Raw genomic sequence first — 21,840 nt, 5'->3', positions numbered from 1 at the left:
CAGTACATGTTTCATCATCGTAAACTAATACACTAAGAGTTGAGAAGAGACGATGGTTGCTGTCTTCCTCAATACTGGCTGTGGTGAGCAGGACAAGGACGAGGCCGAGGGCCGTGAGAGAGCGGCACGTGGCCGGTGGCGTGATTACTGACGATGAGCGACATCTGCGCGACGCACCGGTCTCGTATCTCTCACGGAGGAGCGGGAGCATAAAAGGAGGAGCCACGACGTGGAGATCGAGAGAGGACAGGCCTGAACTTGTGTTGTGTTGTGTTGTGTTGTGTTGTGTTGTGTTGTCGTCCGTGAGGGGCTGCTGTCTTTTCCTGTCGTTTTATATTTGTTTTATTTTTATAATTAAAATGTGTTTGAATGTTCGCCGGTTCTCGCCTCCTTCTTCCCACAACATTTAACCCCGTTACACTGGCAAAACAGAATAAAGGATCAAATATATAAATCGCAAAGTCAAATATCAGTATCTGCAAAAGAATTAGACTGTGAGAAACACTGAAGGCTGTCTGTCTCCATAAAACAGTGTGGAAAATTTTTTTTTTTTGTAAACCGTTCCCACTTTTCTCTAAAAAATTAATGGTTTTTATGTCGACTGGCATGTTGTTAAAAATCAACAAAGACATTTGTTTTTCTGTTCCAAATCCCCTCTTTTTATTTCCCAGTCTCCTCCATCTCTCAGGTAACATTGGGTTCAATTAACTGTAGGCCTACATGTTTCATCATTTCAGACATATTCTTTAATAATTTCAAGTGTAACCATAAATTATTATGACTTATGTCTTTAGATCTTGCCAAACACCATTGTACACATTTTATTGAGATAACTGACGGATTCTGTAAAATATAGGCTACTACTCATGTGCTGCTGGACAAAACTATTTATTCTTCTTTAAATCCAAATATAAAAAGTCATTAAAAAGTACAAAAAAAAAAACAACATTTCAAAGTAAAAATTTTGTCAGAATTCATAATAAAATAATACCCTTTTACTTCAACATTTATCTGATAAGCTATATGGAATATAGAATCACTAAATATCCCAGCTAGAGGAAGCAATATTAAGGCCATCAGTATTTTTGTTTTATTCACGTCTGCAAAAGATTACAACCATCCACACACAATTACACACATAGCTTGAGGTAAACCTCGCTCATAAGTAAAAGGTCGTTCTACTTAGTTGTGCACATTCATGCAAGTGAGGAGAAAGACAGAAATCTAAAGGTACCAGATCAAGAGCCCGCTGCTTCATTCAGATCATGGGCCTTGGTGTTCTTACCTTGGGCATCGATCTGCTGTAACCTTCTATAGAGATAAATCAGAGTCTAGAATAATCACATTTAGTCATATTTGTCAGGTAAGAATAATGCCATTTACAAAATGAAGAAATAAAAAGAACAATGTAAACCAATTCACAAAGTTATCACTTTATCAAGGAGAAGAGAATCCTTCCAACTGGAATGTAAAAACGGATGCACAATAATTATTTCAATGTGTTGTGAAAGGAAATGAACAGTAAAGGCAATCAAAGGCATAAAGGCAGCTCTAATGACATGAAGGTGAGTATATGACACTAAATTGTGTCATATACTCATCATCACTGAGGTAAGTCAATGGAGGATTTTCAAAAATTAATCTCAAATTCATTTACTTTGCAAGCACTGTAAAATCATTCCTTATTTCTTTTTTTTCTTTTTTAAAATCATTTTATTAATATAAAGGCTTTAATTTGAATATATTCAAGTCGAATAACTATAGATGATGATGTATAAAATGTTGACTTTATAGTATTAAAAATGTTTATGGCTTTAAAATGTTCACCTAAAAAAATAAAGCATTTCTTCCATGTAACTCAAAGGTCAAATGTTCCAAAAAAGAGAGAAATTTTCTTTCATACATTTCAAATGAGTAACAAATGCAAATTCTAATATATTACATGAAGACAATTTGAATTTTTTTACTTTACTTGACAAAGTTGAACTGTTCCTTTCATTTATAACATTCTTTCATGTTCACGTGGCTTCATCTTCTCTCTTTTTTTTCACATTAGGTCTGTAAAGTCTTGCACATTGTCTGTTGAGCATCAAGGACAGAATATCAGCAATCTGTAAAAAATAAAATTAAAAGTTTGCTTTGCTATCCAGTGAGAATATTCCTAACAAAGATGGTTATTGTTTGATTTCAGAGCATAAGTGTTTGACATGTATATTATACATAACATGCAACTGATATAGCCTACTAACTGTTCAGTTCACTGTAGCTGCATACTCTCCTGCAGGTTCCGCTCACTGTTGTCCAGCTCCACCACCTGTTACCATCAACCACAGAACAGGACAGGTCATATTAGACTACCTACAGGTTTGGGTTGATCTCAAATAATTAGCAACTGTAGATTCTCTTACCCAAATCTATGAAGAGAAATGGTTCATGATTTCTCAGCGCATAATAAAAATCATGTTTCACTCTGTCTCCTCCGGCTTCTAGTGCTTCATAGAGCTTTCTCATTTTTTCTGGATTGATTTTTTCTGCTCCAATCTCTGCATATTTTTCATCATGTATCATGTCTTTACTTTTTAGCTCATCTGCTATTGGCATCACTGAAGTAACCCTTTGAATAAGAGCTGCACGGTTCCTATTCACAAACTGGGCCTCTGTGGATAAAATAATGAATTAGGCTATCATTGAAAAGGCGACTATTATTTCAAAGTTTTCGTAACTCATTGTTATAAAAAATAAACCGGTTAATCGTCTAATTGTACAAAATAGAGATTTAGATGAGTTTCAAACTATTTTGAGTTTGGCAACTAATCAAATCGCGCCGTTTCTCTCACTTACCAAAGCTGCTCATCCTGTTGAATAACTTGATCCGCGAATTAAAATATGCCGATCAGCCACGTATAGGCTAGGCTACTACTTAGGTTAGGCTATAACTCTTAAATAAAAAAATAAAAACTTTTTTTAATCTGCCGCGTTGGCAAAATGAAGCCTATTTCAACTGAACTAGTTTGATGTAAAGAAGGGTTGCAGTTCCTGTTTAAAAACGAAAGCGCTTCAATATTAAACATATGGGCTGGGCGTAGCCTATGACATTACGTCAATCACCCTTATTAGTACACTGTGGTATTTGATAAGAGACTGGATGATTTGCGTTTGGTCGAAATACATAATAAATATACATTATAATTTCCACCCATAGCGGAGTTTCTGCATTGTGTAGCAACATCTGTCTGCATTTTTATTAACATAGGCTATATTTCGTTTCTACAGGCAATAAGGAATTATTTAACTAAAAAAAATAGCCTATCTCATTTGGCGTGGAGAGTTTTGGACCGATACAGATACTTAATTAAAACGTAGGCTGTTGTCTATCACACAAGAGTAGCCTATTAACTTAACTTGTTGATTGTTTTTCTCGTACAGATAGTCAAGCAACAAAACTATTCCGGATATGGTTTGGTCACTGCCAACCTGACAGTCCAAACTCATTCCTGAAGCAGAATGCACATATAAATGTTTGAATGTGCTTTCAGTCTTCTCACGTCTTTTCCACGCGTCCACTTGAAAGGGATATTGCGTCACTCAACACTCATATAACGACACATTCATCCTCTCACATTTGTGTTTTTTATTAAAATACACTTTGCCTTAATATATAGTGATTTTTTTGTCACAAATATCAGTTATTTGAACATATAACCAACAATTTCTTTAAAATAAACACTTTCTTGTGGTGAAAACAAAGGAATTAATTGACATGCTTTTAAACATGCTTTTTAAATGGCACATGAGTTTCGTTAACAGGACTGAGAAAACATGCGTCCATCTTCTGCTTAGAAACCTTGTAAAAAAATTAAATAAAGTTGCCTGAGATTGACCAATACACATTTTGAATAGTTAAATATTTGAGTATTAGATTCAGTGTTGAAAAAAAATGTCAATAAGAGTTACAACGAGCAAATGTCACCCATTCGGTGGAATGGCCCATATGTGAATATTATGTAGACCTAACTGTTTTCATCAAATTCATGTTTTAATAGGGTAATCGTCTAGTCAGTCTGTTTAATAGCTTGCATCCATAAAAGTAGACCATCTTTTTTGCATTCCGATTCCGACATCCAGAATCATTTCGTCCGTCTTCTTCCTTTTTTACTTGTTACCAATATACCACTGTTTTTCTTCCATCACTTTACGTCACTGCATTATTACGTAACTGCATTCTCTCATTATGGCTTCTGCTCCCAAATGGTCAGTTGACCAATGATGGTTCTAAAATGATTGATCTCAGTGGTGTGACAAAACAATCTAATATTTTCACTGTTAAAGTGAATCGATCAAGATCAAGAAACTGAAAAAGTGTTTGACCCACTAGTGCTTAATGCAAATGAACGGAGCCATAGTTGAGAATAGGGTTATTTATTCAGACACAACAGCAGCAGACTTGTCCCATGAGCCTTTATGTAGTCACTGATGTCCAAATATCATTTAAGAAAGGAACACAGGAACAACACAATATTTCACTACATGACTTCAAGTGAGGGCTGCTTATTAGCATAAACGTGTCAAAATGTTAGTTTGGCTTCGATTTAAAATTAATAACATTAATAACAAAAATCTAATAAGATTAAATAATAAAATCTATATCATTAGAAAATATACAACATAAACAACCCAAACAAAAAAAGTGCAAGATCATAGTATCAAACTATTTCACTTGTTAATTGAAGTTTAACAAGCCTATGTGCCAATGCCAATGTTTCTTTCAGCACTACATATAGACTGAAGTTTAGATTCCCTTCATAAATCTACATTTAAAAACTCAATACTTTGATCCATGCCATCAATTCAGAGGCACTCAAAAGGGCTGCAAACTCGTTCAAGCAAAAACAATGAAATTCAAACATTAACCACTTTAAATGACGGACTTACTTGACAGCTTTTACAAAGGCAGTTTACATTGACTTGGTTTTGATATTTGCACGAGCAGCTGAATTTCGATACAGTATTTGCAGCAGGCCATAAAAATATCCGTATTTCAGCCAAGCATTGGACTGCATGTACATCTCACTCGAACATGTTCCACTCTTACAGTTTTCACTCAGCAGTTTGCAATGATACATCAGAAATGACTTAAATAAAGAAAACTGCATATATTTCCAGAGGCTAGATTCAAACAGGCAAGTACAGACGCACTGTGATTGTGGAAAGCGGACACACAGAGATGCTATAAAATCTCAGGAAGGCCACAGAATAGATCACATGACACGTTTTTCCAATTATGTGTGGTGTGGTTCAGTGTTTGATAAAGGTTACTGAATGGAAGCGCATATGTAGCCAAGCACACTACAGCAAAGCATCACATCCCAATACGGCTCAGGATCATGAGACACACAGACACATGGCACCGGCAGTCAAACAGTTACTATGTACATAAAAAGGGTTTGCATTTATCTCAGCCATACACTGTGAATCAGAACTCAAGGTCCAGAAACAAAATAAATACACAATCATACCAATAAAACAGAAGGGACAGCACAGCGCCACACATATGTAAATGCATGTGTTGTTTCCCTCTAGTGGCCAGAGCTGGCTTTACGTGGCCTGTGTCCAGAGTGTGACAGTGCGGTCAGCGGAGGAGGACAAGAAGGAGAGGTGGTGTGTGTGCCACCTGCACTGGATCACCTTATCCGCATGCTCTCCCGCTACAGTCAACGGCAGCGGCTTCGTCAGGTCACCTGTGCACACGTACAGTACAATGATCAAAAACTCACTTCACTGCTTTAAATGTTTAAAAAATGTTAAAATACATATTTACACTGCATCATCCGGAGTGTAGCTGACACTTCCACAACAACAGGTTCCCACACCTTTTGACCAATGAACTTCTTCAGTTATTTGAGATTATCGGATATTTTACAGACTAAAAAAAATATATATATTTGATTGAGATTACACTCACAAAGAGCAAACTGATTACTGTAAATATTGTACAGAACAGCATAACTGGGAAATATGTATTCACTAATATAATTTTTTTCCTTTTTTTTTTTTCTTTGACTGTAGAAACCCTGATAAAAAAATTTTGTGTGTGTCTGTGTGTGTGTTATCCATTTGGCACACACAGAATAAGTGGGGGGAAAAATACAGTACTAATACTAAATACTTTTATTGTTTTTTCCATTTAAATTATTTTCCATTATGCACTCTTAACACTCTCTCAACTCCATGTAATCTGGATTTAAATACACTGATCATTTAAATAATTCAAATGAATTTCTATACTGTAGATAACTGGCCTGCAGTCTATGGATGTGTAAAAATGTAGAAAAATAAATAAAAATGTAATAAATGAATATAAAATTAAGTTTAATGCAGGGTTATTATAGTTAACTAAATCTAAAACCATAAAAAATGTGTTACTTGAAATAAAATAAAATATTATTTTATATAAAATATAAACTTTTTATTTTAAATTTCTCATTTTCATTTCATTTAACTTGATGTACTAAAATAAAATTTAAATTAAAATAAACTAAATCTATACAGACATAAAAAAACACAACAAAAGTACTAAAACTGGTAAATAAAATTAAAATATAAATATATATATAAAATTAGAAAACTGATTCAAAATATTAATAACAGTATGTCAATGATACTAAAATAACACTGGTTTGCTGTATTCAGTTCAATGACACTAAACTGAGGAGCATCTGCGATCTCACCTTGTAGGTCAGTGACGATGACCTTGGTGTCGTAGGATCCCGTGAGCAGGTAATGAGCCCCGGGGGAGAAGCGCACCGATCGGACATCGCTGGAGTGCGGTTGGTACGTCTGAACCATGCGCCCGCCTCTGATGTCATACAGCATACAGGAACTGTCCTCCTGCCCTGTTGCCAGCAGACGCCCGCTCGGGTCCACCGCCACCGACGCCACAGGACTGCCTGAGACACACACACCAGATATACACCACATCAACAATCACAAACTTAACATTACAATTCAACAACGCTGACCAAAACTGATTACCTAGAGTGTAAATGTGGAGACAAGATTTATATTCATTTTATTTAGTCAAAAACTTCTCACAATATTTCTGAGTGGGGCATAAAGAGGCAATATAATGTCATACACTGTTGTAATTATTGCTTTAATTGTCCAACACACAATTTTGAAACAGGGTTTTTATAGAGGGTTTATTATAGTTAACTAAAACTAACTTTATTACTCAAAATAAAATAAACTTTAACTGTAATAACATTTTTATTTCAGCTAGTGGCTGAGGCAACTTTGTCATTTTCATTTAATTTAACCTCATGTACTACAATAACCAAACCAGAAATAAAAAGTAATAAAATCTATAGAAACATATTTCAGAAAATAATTTAAAAAAACATAAAAAAAAATTAAAAAAAAATTACCAACACTTCAACTTAAATAAAAACAGAAATTATAAAAATAAAAACTGATTCAAAATATTAATAAAAACTATATAATCTCAATGATGCTAAAATAACACTAGTCTGAAAGTGACTTAAATCTTGTAACATAATATCCAAAATTGCAAAGCACATTAGTATGTGATATGGCACGATGTTCCCAGTGAATCAGGTCAGATATACAGTTTCAGTGCTGGAAAAACCAGGTCATACCAGGTCAAGTGTTTTGTTTTTTATGTGATACTGTAGCTGTTTTGTTACCATTTCTAAATAGCTTGACCAAAATGGTCTACCAAGAAGATTTCAGCACCACCAGCATCTAATGAACCATCTAGACCAGTTTGAAGTAGCTAATGACCAGCGTAGACCAGCTAGAAACCATGTAAAACCAAAGACCATCAGAAACTGCTACTGGGTCATTTCGTGTCAAATCAACAACATTTTGGAAACTTCCCTGGCCTAAATTTGTGATTTTGTTAAAAAAAATTCTGAAGGACGACAACATAGTGATGAAAACCAAAATATTATCTCTTTTCCCGCCATTGACAGAATTTTCCGGCTTTCTGTGTTTTCACTGTTATAAGGTAGGGGGCGCTATTGTGTTCAAATTGTCGAATTTTACTCTAACACAAGAAGTGCTTTTTCCCAGTTTTGAACAGTCAACATTGGCATATAATGCAACAATGATTGCTAAAGTCAACAGATTTAACTTATAGACCTACCAATATCTGTGTAAAAATAAAATAATGATTCTGCCATCTTTTTGAAGTAATTTTTACCCCCCTGTAATTTGGCAGATTCAGATCTCAAGTGAAAATTGGCATTTTCACCCCCTCTACAAAATCCATCAATCCATGACATTTAATATTTTGGCTTTCTTTTTCATTTATGTATGTCTTTCACCAGAAAATCATTTTTTAGCCGGGGACCTCTGGTTGAGTTGACATGGAATGACATTTTAATTATGTGCATTTTTCAGCAGGCAAGGTGCTAAAAGAGTAAAATGAAGGCAGTGAAGGAGGTGAAGCCCACCTGAGCCTTGGAAGGACGTCCCCACCACTCTCACACAGCTGGGAACACGCAGGTCCCAAAAACGTACGGTCTTATCCTGAGAGCCAGACGCGATCATCCAGCCCCCCCATGTGTACAGAGACAGAATATGACCTGAGGAGAGAAAACACACACATCACATAAGACCGAAAATATTTATGAGGATCTGCGTGTATATATAATATAAAGGGGGGGTTGTACCTGTGTGTCCGCTCAGTGCATGCAGTCCCTGTCCTCTCTGGCAGTCGGTGGTGTAGATATTACAGTCTCCAGCTCCTGCACTGATTAAAATGGCCCCTCCGCTCTCAGGACCCTCCATAAACGCCAGATCTCTGATAGTCCCATCATGCATACTGAACTCCAGATCAGGACCTGAATTGAAATATATAAAATACAAGTCATTCAACCAAACTACATTAAATTATTCTATGAAGATTCATGAATGTTGGTTTGCAATCTTTCTCCCCTCACCTGTAGCATTGCAGGTTTCAGGGTTGAAGGGCAGCACTTTGACGTATTTGTCGTTGGAGCCGGTGGCCAGTAACTGTCCGCAGGGGCTCCAGGCCACACAATATATGGAGCCTTTGTGATGCTTGTTCCTCTTGAAGCGGATTGCAGGAGGTTTATTCGTGCCCGAGCCACTGAGAGAATCAACAATACAACTATATAAAGGTTCTGGTTCCCTACAAATTAACTGTTGCACTTTGTTGATTCAGCCAGAACAAGTTACATTTGTATGAAAAATTACAAGGACAATTTTTTTTCTATGGAATAACATGCACTGATGAATCGTTCACAATAAGACTGGGATAGGGTGATCGATATTGACAAAAAATGTCTCTATTTTCAGGGGTTTTGTTGATGAGACGATATTATTAAGTTAGATTAATAAGACACTTTAGGCTGTTACCAATCAAATGAAATCAGTATCAACAAAATCCATGTTTGCACTGCAGAAGTGGCATAGAAGCTGCATCTAAAGCGGCATTAAATGTGTTTACACTGCAATTATAATTGCATTAATAATGCATTAATGTTTAAAAAATATATATTTTAAGTATTCAACTCTGATACTTTACAAGCAATACTTTACATATGAAACTAAAACAGCCAGTAGGTGCCGGCAAGTAACTGTGAGTCACTGAGTCATTCATTCAAATGGCTTATTAATTCAGGGACAAAGCAAGTGACTGTCTTTATGAATGGATCATTGAATCGTTCAAAATTATTTTGGCAAAAACAGCACTCTTGCTCGTTTCTCAGACACTTCATAGTGTTTTGAGGATTTCAGGCCCTTGCTTCAATCCCATCACCTATAAAGTATCTGATTCAGATCTTTTAAGCAGGTTTTAATGCAGTGTGTGGACGGCTGACCTCGTGTCCAGTGTGTCGGGGTAGGCACACACGCGCAGAGTTTTAGAGTTGGACCCGACCGCATATAATGTTCCTGTGGGGTGGAAGGCCACGGCGCGGACCGCCTGCGTATCCTCCAGGGTGTTGACCATCACAAACTTGGCTTTAGGCGTCTCTTTCTGCAATATACGCATATAAACACACATTTTGCATGTGAGAAGAGTTATTTGAAGATTATGTTCATATAATCTCCAATAATCCCTGAACATTCCCTAATCTGATTTGATCTGAGAAGTTTTAGCGCTGTAATTAAACCAACACTAAAGCCTTCAGTGGGAGAATGTTTTATCCAGTGAATATTAACCCTGTAAAGCCTGACATTAGAAACAATAGTCCAAAAAAACTCATTTGTTTGGCATATTTGTTTTTTGTTGAGTATCTAATTAGACTTTTGAGCTCATACTCAAAGAGGGAAACAAATTTAATTCAAAATATGCAATTTGGGGCAGCTGTTATTTATATGGCCAAAAATTTGTATGAAATTCTGATAGCTTGTAAATAATGAGCTCTTTATAACAGTGTAGCAAATTACTTTACACAAAATGCCTATAAATATCAGTTGCCACTCCACAACTCCCAATAATAGGTTCTAGTAAGATGATATTTATATGATTAGTTTTATGATCAATTAGTTTTAGTTTTAATTGTTTTGGGGCAAAACATATAATGAGTTCTAAAATGCTCAATTCTAAAATGTTTTTACGCGTTCTATAATGCGTAAAAACATACGAAACAATGATGATTGAAAGATAACAAATAAAAGTTCCTTAAAACCCATGCCATATTTGATGCTCACATTTTAACATGATTTTACTAAAAAGTTGCATCAGTTGCATTATTAATATTTACTTATTTATATAATTATTTATATATTTACTTTATAAAAATCATTTTTCACAGCAAACGTGGACCACGACCTGAAAGGGGACATTTTTAGAATTACATTAAAAAGCCTTTTACCTGATATAAAGTAAGAACTATCAATCAGACGAGAGAAGGCATGTAAACAGGTTTTTCAGCAATGTTTTGATCATGTTGATATTTTTGAAGTAGGTTATAAATTTGTAAATATGACACAGTAGGCTTTATATGGTTAACTATGTTGAGCTGTAGGGGACGCTGTACCTCTGGGCCTTTAGAACGGGTCAAACTGCTGTCATTCAGTCCAGTTTTGTCTTCAGTTTGGACACTGCAGGTGAAAACAAAACCTTCTTAGAACCCTAAACTTTGATAAATCACTAAAACCATTACCAAGCAAATTTCACGAATTTGCTATGACAAAAAGCTCATATTTTTCTCGAAAAACAATCTTACGTTCCGGATTCACTAGGATAATTTATTTTTGAAACTCTTTGAATGATTTTGATAAATCGATTAAGTGTGACTTGAAAGAGTTAAAGAACTGGTGTCTTCTCACCTCTGGGGCAGTACAGGAGACTGGCTGGGCGGAGGGACGGCTGCTTGACCTGCTGACCTCTGAGGAGTGCTGGTGACCACATCGCTGGCTCCTCCAACCCCTTCCTGTGTCTGTGGCGTGGCTGAGGCATCTATCGCCTCGCTGTTGTTGTTACTGCCTCCATTACACTGCTGAGAGAGAGCCTGCACCTCTTCTCCCAAATCATCCATTCCCACATTCAGCTCCTCCAGTCTTTGAATAGACCTGCACACAAACATACAAAAATATGAAGCTTTAGAGCCAACTTGGTGCCCGCTGACTGTTCACTGACCATGCAATGCACAAAAAAGAGCTTTCTCAAAATCACAAGATCCTATTTAAATCAAAAATACAATTTGGCTTTATGGAGTGCGCAAGTCAGTAACTAACAAAATTATTTTTTCAGCTGAATTTTAAAATGAACTTTATACCATTATTAGCTAGTAAACTAAGAACATTTGCCATGCATAAATATGTCTTAAAAGCCATGAAACCGTATTTTGCACTATTTTTACATGCTCTGAACCCTGGTTACAAGTGGACCCAGGGTTTCATCTGAGACATTAACAATTACACTGTAGAGATATATGTAAACTGTATGTGAATATGACCACTGGTCATTTTACATGTCGCTCATACAGTTGCTTCCTGTCAAAGTGACCAGAATGAACTAATACTAATAGTTAAATGCCTGGCTAAATGGGACAAACTTTGAGCTTGCTCAAAAGATTTTATTTTTAAGTTCACATTACTGATGATCACAGTTGCTTTTTTAATAACACACACATCAAAGTGCATATAGCTTATGAAATGTATTAGTGTTTTCTTTGGGGATTTCTCCACCCACTTCAAGTTCCACCATCTGTAGAAGCCTGAGGTTCATCTCATTAGCCTTTCATTTGATATTCATCTTAATCTCTGCCAAACACAAACCAAGATTAACACAGTTGGTCATTTCCCTGTGGTCAAGGGGGGTTTCCCCCTCAAAATCCCCTGAAGCAGATGGCATGAGGCCAGTGTGGACAGAATAGGTTTTTATTCGTCCTAATATAGCTATACTATAGCTATACTATACTTATAGTATAGTTATAGCTAGTATACTTATAGCTATACTTGTATTATATATATTCCAATTAACATCCTAAATTTCTTTAATAACTCAGGACCAGTATGGCTTCTGTAGACAGAACAATGAATGTTTCTTCTGCCCTCCCCTCTGACACACTGCATTATTTATGGTTGTGGCCTTTAATGATGACATCACCAGTGGAACGGTACGGCACGGTTCCAAAACCTCCCTTTGTTATGCTTCTGTGTTACAATTGTGCCGTAACCACAGCAACAGAACTAGAAGAGGTATCAAAGCCAAACAAGAGAACAGGGTTCTAAAATGACGTCAGTGTTTCTCAGATCCCTCACTGATTGCATCGTTACATTTAACTAGTTTTCCTGTAGGGTTTCTTGAGGGGTCTGTAATTTGAGTGACTCATGCAACATCAGTAAATAATTAATACAGTTCCTAAAAAATCCTTCAACATATTTAGACTCTGAGAGAGGATTACTGACACTGTGACACATTTGGAGTCAGTAAAATGGGAGTGATTTATTAAAATCTATTTTTTTTAAATAATCTAAAATCATTGTGTTTAGTCTATCATCTCTTCTTAATCTTTATGAATCTCTCATCTCTTGAAGGGGGGAGGGGGAGGATTCAAAATATAACTTAAAGGGATAGTTCATCATCATTTACTCACTCATCATTTACTTAAGACTTTCATTCATCTTTGAAACACAAATGAAGATCTTTTTAATGAAATCTGAGAGATTTCTGTCCCTCCATTGAAAGTATATTCACCAAAAAATCTGACGCTTCAAACCGTTTATAAAGAGATCGTAAAATAAAGCCATATTAATCACGCAGTTTAATCCAAGTCTTCTTTATATGATGGCCTTTTTTCACATATAAACATTGATCAGCGAACATACATAGAGCACATCAAATATGGTAAATGGAAGCTCAACCGTACTTGTTTGATGTGCAACAACAACAAGACTTGAAAAGTTGGATTAAACTGCTCAATTCCTATGGATTTCTTTTACAGTCTCTTTATGAACATTTTGGGTGAAAAGACTTTCAGTTTTCATTAAAATATTTTCATTTGTGTTCCAAAGATGTTTGGAACGACATGAAGGTGAGTAATTAATGACAGAATTAAATTTTTTGGGGAGAACTAACACTTTAAAGCTGGAACTAGAAAAAACAAGAAAAAAAAAAACAAGCTTCAATGTCACAATTTCAATGAAGCAAAAGAAGTCAAACCAAATATAAAATTCAAATATTTTATATTTTTCATACAAATTGTTATGCTGACAATAACATTTGTAATGAGGATATTGACTATTTCAGGTATTAGAAGAAAAGAAAAGAAAAAAAAAAGGTTGGGTCATGGATGGCATTGCCTACTTGTCAGACTGGAGGAGCAGGGCCACCCATTAAATTTGCCCTGGGAACCATGAATACAAGCTACTACCCTGTCTGGTACTAAATAAAACACTATGTAAATGTGAGTTGAAGGCACACAAATGTAAAACAGGTCATGTGTGTGTATATGTGTTTGTATTCCTTAGGGAATTCTCCACCCACTTCGAGTTCTGTGGCTGCTCGCTGCACCATCTGTAAAACCCTGAGGTCATTCTCATCTACATCTCATTAGTCTTTCATTTGATATTGAACATGCCATGCCTTTTTCTCTGCATCCCACCCTCTTGCTTCTAGCAGCATCAGATTTCACCTTGCGTCTTTGTGTTTGTACACTTCAGCTGGTTTGCTGTACATCAGTGCAGCTCTCGACACAAACGCTGACCTTTGGATGTGATGTTAGCGATGACGTGGATCTTGGCTGACCTGGTAAGGAAGGCTTCTGTGAGGTTGTGCTTGGCGGTGGGCGGGGCCTCGTGCTGCTGGACTCCGCCCTCTCGCAGCATCTGCTGGTAGAGTTCCCGCTGCTGCTGCTTCTGTTCCAGATGTTGCTGGACACGCATACGCTGGCGGTAATACTCCTGAAACTGCTCCGTGGAGTCCCACAACTACACAGAAACAGAGGGGACAAAGATGAGATGAGATGTAACTGAGAGAGAGAATCTTAAAGTCACCATGAAATCAAAATGGACAATTCTTATTTTTTTATGGCATATAACAGTGTTTATTATAAATGATTTATTCGTGGACATCATTATTTTTGTTTAATTTGTATGCCCTAGTAATCTTTAACCAAAATAACTTCTCCTCCCTCTCGCAGCGACATCTCTTCTCTGATGACATGTTTACTGACACGAGGGCAGGACAAACCTGTCACTCACATGACATCTCAGCAATAGCAAAGCAATTTTGTCTTTTGAGACAATCATGTCTCACCCTAAATTTTTTCTTGTTCAAGAAGCCCATTCACTCGGATATACAGTACATTACAATAGGGAAGAAAAGACTATCACAATTTTCTATTTCTGACTTTAAAGCCTAATGCTGAAAAGTTACTCCCATTTCACCCTCAAAGCTTATGAGCAGACAGACACTTTCTGGTCTGGTGAATAGATTTAATACATCACAGCTCTACAGTGATTACTAGCACAGATTAAAAACCCAGACAGGAAATAAACTGTGTTTGTTGTCACAGAGCTCAGAGCCTCTGCAATCAGAGCTATCAATACATTGGCTGTTTCTCAATTCTAAGAACGCAAAGAACGGACTTGCGTTCTCCTGAAGACCGGTCTTGCCAGGCTACCTTGAAAGAATGAACTTGGAAGGACATGAGGAGATGTGCTGTGATCTTGTTTTAGATTTCCTTGTGCAGAGAACACAGTAGGTTAAAGTAAATGGCTGTCTTTCTGAATGTGTCCTCTCTCCTTTATTATTTATTTTGTATACAAATGATTGTAAAGATTTTTAGAAATAGACATTTTTGCAGACAACTCTGTAATTGTTTAGTTTATTCAGTGAGGAGGACACAACACATGGACCTGAGTTTGATGATTTCGTTACCTGGTGTCAGGATGCTTTTTTGTTTTGAAAGAACTTAATGTTCTTTAAACCAAAGAGATGATTATTGACTTTAGCTCTCGGAAGCAATCGATTCAGTATAAACAAACAGCTATAAATGGAATGGGTGTTGAGAGTGTTGAGCAGTAGAAGTATTTCGGCACTATTTTAGATAATAAATCTCCTAGCTGTTGCGGCACGGTGCGATGCGACAACGGTCGTGTGTTGACACGGTGTAACAGTCTCTTAATGATACTAAAACAACACTGTTCTAGCACGACATTCCAGTTAACTTTTTTATTTTCAGAACCCTTCGTACAACAGACTAAATATCAGCATTCCAGTGAACAATCTAGAACTCTTTTCATCACAACCTCTGACAGTCAACATTCTAGAACCCTTCACAAAAGAGAGATCTATAAAGGTCAACATTCTAGAACATTCTAGAATTTTTGCTCATACAGTCCCCTCACAAACACATGCCTAGCCACTGTAGCTTGGAAACAGCCAATCCAAGCCCTTTGCAACTATGCAGTGATAAATTGCAAGCGGTAACTGAGCTTGCCTGCACAGGGCTACAGGCTGTTTATGAGAGAGAAGAGAGTGCACATGCAAACTTCTACTGCTCACAGACAATTACAAGGCATGTTAATAACAACAGCTGGAGCTAATAAATCAGAAAGTCACTAAAGATTAACTTGAATTTGAAAGCTAAATTAAAGTTTTATAACATTTACATCTATGCATTTAGCAGATTCTTTATCCAGAGAGACTTGAACAAAGCAATTCGTCAAGGAGCCAACAATATTCGTAAAATACAATGCCAGGTTTATTTGAAAACTAGAAAAGGAAGCAAGCTAGAGAAGATGAGATTTTTTTGTGTGTGGGAGTTATACTCACATAACTGAATTATTAGGCATGTTGCTTTTCCAATTATTAGCTAAGCAGCCAAGTATGGTTTTATCTAATTTTCAGGAGATATCAATGGATTTATTGACTGACAAAATACCTCATTCTTCTCTGCAGAACCAGGTGCTGGAGCATCTTGACCCGGGGCAGAGGCCGGGCGAGAGTTTTGAGGACCAGGTGAGCTCAACATTTTATCAGATGGAGTTTCAGTTCTGGAGCTGCAAGACCAGAGAGTCCACATTACTGTTTCAGACACACACCTTACACACCTTTGTAATGACTATGTTCTGAAAAGATTCTGCTTTCAAGTCATTCTTCTCTACCACACCCATCAAAATTTCTCTGAATTGGAAAAGCCTTGAATATGCAACAAACATTGCCATTTTTTTCACAGGGTGTTTTAAACAATAAAATTTGGAATAATCAAGATTATATAATGTTTATGAAAGAAGTCTCTTATGCTCACCAAGCCTGCATTTATTTGATCAAAAATACAGTAAAACCAATAATGTTGTGAAATATGATTACAATTTAAAATAACTTTTCTATTATAATATATTTTAAAATATATCAGAAATTTGTATCTTTATTTATTTAAGTCATTGTCATTTTAATAATTACAGGTAATTTGATAATAATCAGCTAATTCAATCTGTAATAGTGCTCACCACATGGTAAATATGTACGGTTTATAGTATTCTGGAGTTTGTTTTAAACGGGTTACGCTTCTCAAGCTCGAGTGCAGATATACAGGTGTATCAGATGATGTTTACCTCTCTGGTGACTCCTCAAAGATGCTGTGACATCCTGAATTCTCCATCATCACACTGCGGTTCAGGTGTTGAAAATTAGCAAACGAGTGTGACATGGGAGAGGTTTTCCCTCCGTCTGTTCCCGTACCTCTCTTGTCTTGGCCAGAGAGACCGTAGGACAGGCCGTCCAGTGCTGGGTTCAGAGAGCGGGTCATGTAGGTGTCTGCAGACTGCGGGCGCCGGAGAGGGGAAGCGGGATACGGGGAGAGCTTACTGATGAGCGGGGTGAGGAGGTCGGCGTAAGTGGCCTTGGCAGGTTTAACAAGCCGATCCACGTGGATATTGAGCATCTTCTGCTCAAAAGCGCAAGAGAAGACGTTGGGCGACAGGTTCTGGAGCCAAGAAAGCAAGCTCAGGTCGAGATCATCGCAGCCGTTCCCGCACAGCATGTCTATTCCCAGAAGAACCTCACTCTCTGTGATCTCCTCTCCGGTGGCTTTGCTCTGGCAGAACTCCACACAGCATTCGTACAGTACGCCTTTAATCAGAAGCTGGAATAGACGGTTGGCGCTTGCGCGGAACCCCGCCTCGCTCAGCTTTCGGTCAGCGGGGATAAACTCCGCCACCATGACACAGGCCTCCTCAAAACACTGCACGCGTGCCGTACTCGGATTCCAGTCCTTGAACTCGGCATGGTTGGTGAGGCGGGGCAGCGTCAGGAGAAGGCAAAGCTTGCTGTAGTCATCCTTAGTTGGACAAAACTCTTCCAGAGCATGCAGACACTTCACAGCCTCTTGCATGGTTAGCTCCAACTGAACATCGACAGATAGAATGAGAGAGAGAAGCTTAAGAAAGCTGGTCAGAGCCATTTGAAAACAAGCCCTAAGCAGTTTCTCATGTGGTGTTACCATAGTTTTTTGGACATGATAATCTCTTAAGATTTACATGCTAGTAAAATAAGCTTAGCAGAAACAAAATAAACTAAAACAACTTTACATGCATGTTCCTTTATCTTCTATATAATATATTATATGATATATATTTATCTTCTGTATAATATAACATCATATTGTTTGGTTCACATTACAGTTGATTAGTATAAAGATTATTATTATGTATTAACTACAGTTCAAAACATTAAGGTCTGTAAGGTTTTTAAATATTTTTGAAACTCTCTTATGTTCACCTAAACTGCATTTATTTGAATGAAAAATATTGTAAAGACAGTAATATTGTAAAATATTATTACAATTTAAAATAACTGTCTTCTGTTTGAATATATGTTAAAATGTAATTTCTTCCTGTGATAGTAAAGCTGAATTGTCAGCATCATTACTCTAGTTTTCAGTGTCACATGATCCTTCAGAAATCATTCTAATATGCTGATTTGGTGTACAAAAAAACAAAAAAAAAAAAAAAAAACATTTATTCTTATTACCAATAATGAAAACAGTTGTGCTGCTTCATATTTTAGTGGAAACTGTGATACTTTTTTTTAACCGGATTCTTTGATGAATAGATGTTACTCACATGCTGTGGCTCATCCTCAGCAGACATGGCGTTGTTCACACACAAAGCTTCCAGAAACTTCTGTTTCAAAACAATGTAGCGGAACCTGAGAGGCCATGGAAAAATGTAATATTCAGTGAACCCCTAATTAGTGTTTATGTACAAAATGATACAATTAAGGGTAAAAGATGCCTTATTCATTTATTTTAAGTGCATTTAAGTGCAGATGAGCTCCTATTATTTGGGTTGCAATTCTGGAAAGATTCTGAGCTGATCTCTCACCTTTTCCTGTCAAATTTATCCAGACACTCAAGAGGCTGAATAAACTGTAACACTTCATCCCACTGTCCATCCAGAATGAGCTGCCTGCAGGGGGAGAATGAATGAGAAATAGAGAAAAAGACAATTTGACTCATAATAGCACAATAATAGTACCAGTTTCAAACTAAGAACATAAACAAGTTTAGACTATATTTAAAGGAAAATTTAAATTGTTTACCATCTGAATTGATGTTGTTTTACAGTGTCTCAAATAGTGATAATCACTAGAGACAAACTACAAGCAAATTCTTGGTGGTAAAACTCCGGAGTTGTCTTATCAGTCAGACGGTATTGTTTAGACCTGGTATTAAGATCGGACCAAATCCATAAAGTTTTTGTTAATTTGCAAATATAATCATGATGAACAAAACGTGCAAGTATCATAAACTTTTGCTTGTCACAGAGCTTATTTTCTGCAATAATCCCAAAGCCAATGGAAAAATCCAAATGGGTTTGTGTCGATGAAACTAGTGTGATGTTAACTTCTGGGTTGGCCTACAAACATGTGTCCTCACTGCAGCACTCTAGTAAAACAAATGCTTGATTTTCTAGCTTCAATGCAGAGTAAAACTGCTGTGAATTGGCAAAAATATAAGCATTATATATCATTGGCTCATGTTAACGCCACATTAGGTGTCCAATAAATGGCAGTGGTCTTTTTTATTTGAATTCTGCCTGAGGTGTGTTTAGATCATACCTGAGGAAGAGCATGTCGTCTGAGTAGAGGCCATTGATGATCCCGCTCTCCTTCTCCAGGGCCAACATGCTAATGTGCAGCTTGCGTGAGTTTAGGAAGTCCAGCATCACCTTGATGATCTCCACTTCCTTTACATTTATGATCTCCTCAGCCGTCATGGTGGCAAGCTTTCACAGAAAGAATGAGAGAATGAACACTTCGTTTAGAATATGGTTTTATCCAAAAACAGTTATAGTTCACATTTGCTCAAGCGACCAGTGGTGCTCAGGCCTCGTGGGCTTAAACCAAGACCCACTACTAAGGGACGTGAAACAATTTTTATGGCAATCGCAATGTGACGGAAGTAGTACTGTAACTTTATTGTGACATACAGTATTGTGACCACATCAGAGTTGTAGGGTGTGGTCTTGGTTCTATCCATCAGTTGTTGATTGGATGGAGGCAGAGCTAAATGCACGCTTGTGGTTAATTGTTAAAAAAGGGGCGTAGTTTCAACGGGTTAAATGATTGGAGAAGATTTGATTAAATATTACAAGGTCCAAAAAACAACAACATTAAACACATGGTTGAATCATTCATAATAAGATATAAACATGCAAATGAACAGATTAAATAAACAAAGGAAATAAATTTGCAATAATTTAGATTGAAAAAAAAAACATTTGACATGGATACTATTATTAATAATTAATTACTAAATTATTTATAATTATATTATATTTTGTTTTTTATTGTTGTAACATGAACAATAAAAAAATACTTCTAAAGCGTTTATTTATCTTATGTTAATTTGAACATTTATTATTGCATTATTAATATCAAAACTTGTACAAGTTAATATTATTTAATGGACCTGAGCTAACAACTATTTGTATAACCTAATGTTAACAAAGATTAATAAATACTGTAACAAATGTATTGCTTATTGTTAGTTAATGTTAGTCGTTGCATTAACTAACACTGACTAATTGAAAAATATTGTAAAGTGTTACCAATAGCCTAAGTATTTATTATTTCAGTGTATAAAGTCCTCTGATGTAGCAACTGTATAAAACACTGTATTGCTCGAAGACTGCAAGTGAAAAAGTGACAACAACCTTCTAATTAAAATACCAAACCATGTTGTGACAAAGAAGAGTCATCATGCCAGAAATTGCAGATGTAAACACACAAGCATGGGAGGTGACAGTGACATCCCACCCAAAACAAAACAGCCTGTTCCTCAATACTATTCTCTTCTCAGCAGATGTTTTCACATCCAAACCTGTTTTAAATCATTTCAAATAACTGTAATAAAAACACCACTTAGACTTATGCTTTAAAATGACACATTTTTGCTGAAAGCTAAAGGAATGACAACCATAAAAATGGGAAAACTATATTAATATTAATCAATAATAATATTAAACAACAATATTATTAATTTGAGGATGCTCTAATACACGCATAAGAAACGAAGGAAAATGTGAAGAAGAAAAATACAGTTCTGCAACAAGCACAATGGTAGAAGCTCACGAATTGCCATTTTTTTGGGGAACTTTAAACCCTTAGTTTGAGCCACACCACCGGGCCCCAACCTTGCACTATGGGAAACGCAGATTTGCTTTCTCATGCTTTCCCATCGCTGGATCAGGATGAGATCATTGCAATTTATCTGACCGCTTACATTAATTATATCTTAGATAAGCCACATTACATCCTATGAAGCACCAGTGAGAGGGGACATCCACCCATATCTACATTATTCTGAAGCTGCGGGGGGAGAGTGTGTCATCCAGGCGGAGCAGGAGCAGGAGCAGCAGCCTCTCCGGCCTCGCCTATCCTCAAAACAACAGCGATAAGCGTCGCGAAGAACAATTTAAATCTCACCTGATAAACTTTACATATACGCGAAGTGCAGAAATCCTCTGTGGGTCCACCGAGGGTGTGCCGACACGCGCTGTCTGGTGTTTTTTTCCTCCGTGTTTCGGGGAGAGAGGCTCTTGTTGTCTCTGGCGCTCGCTGGTTGTCAAGCACAAGCTTCCTCTGCGCGCTCCACCAATCCGCGCTCACGCACACAAACCCCCGCAAAACCCGCCCCGGTCCGCACCGGCCTGCGTGTTATTCAACAAACTGAGGCTTAATGCGGATTTGTGATTAGCAGCATTATATACGCATTATACTATGTGTGTAAACCTATACTAAGCCGAGAAAGTAGCGGTTTTTAGAGACTGTTTGGGCTTTGTATGATGTGATGTCAGGATTATTTTGTTCTTCTAATGAATTGTAAATTATTA

General features: G+C 36.9%; 1 protein-coding gene and 1 long non-coding RNA gene across 2 annotated transcripts; both read right to left on the bottom strand.

Annotated features, from left to right (window-relative positions):
• Positions 1 to 640: 640 nt before the first annotated feature.
• On the bottom strand, positions 641 to 3,069 carry LOC307162473. Its single transcript, XR_013821929.1, has 4 exons — positions 2,842 to 3,069; positions 2,409 to 2,657; positions 2,250 to 2,314; positions 641 to 2,111 (listed from the first exon to the last, which is right to left on the bottom strand). It is a non-coding gene; the product is annotated as an uncharacterized lncRNA (long non-coding RNA).
• Positions 3,070 to 4,405: 1,336 nt separating this feature from the next.
• wdr47a (WD repeat domain 47a) lies at positions 4,406 to 21,592 on the bottom strand. The gene is made up of 15 exons (XM_079877112.1): positions 21,434 to 21,592; positions 19,565 to 19,731; positions 18,829 to 18,912; positions 18,568 to 18,652; positions 17,059 to 17,849; positions 16,386 to 16,503; positions 14,246 to 14,427; positions 11,323 to 11,565; positions 11,031 to 11,094; positions 9,867 to 10,024; positions 8,964 to 9,133; positions 8,694 to 8,864; positions 8,475 to 8,606; positions 6,729 to 6,947; positions 4,406 to 5,738 (listed from the first exon to the last, which is right to left on the bottom strand). Exons 2-15 carry the CDS (start codon positions 19,720 to 19,722, stop codon positions 5,596 to 5,598), a joined length of 2,718 nt encoding a protein of 905 aa, XP_079733238.1. The 5' UTR covers positions 19,723 to 19,731; positions 21,434 to 21,592; the 3' UTR covers positions 4,406 to 5,595.
• Between the last annotated feature and the right edge of the window lie 248 nt (positions 21,593 to 21,840).

Source organism: Squalius cephalus (genome assembly GCF_949319135.1).
Source record: "Squalius cephalus genome assembly, chromosome: 7".
Classification (NCBI taxonomy): Eukaryota; Metazoa; Chordata; class Actinopteri; order Cypriniformes; family Leuciscidae; genus Squalius; species Squalius cephalus.
The sequence above is the reverse complement of the archived record's forward strand: the minus strand, read 5'-3'. Positions and strand labels throughout refer to the sequence as shown.

Excerpts from the sequence above, each read along its gene's own strand:
- wdr47a (XM_079877112.1), bottom strand. The coding sequence starts at position 19,722 with ATGACGGCTGAGGAGATCATAAATGTAAAGGAAGTGGAGATCATCAAG. Across the intron at positions 16,504-17,058 it reads TTTGAGGAGTCACCAGAGAG|CTCCAGAACTGAAACTCCAT; the intron begins GTAAACATCATC and ends CTGGTCTTGCAG. Across the intron at positions 6,948-8,474 it reads GACGTCCTTCCAAGGCTCAG|GCAGTCCTGTGGCGTCGGTG; the intron begins GTGGGCTTCACC and ends TGTGTGTCTCAG.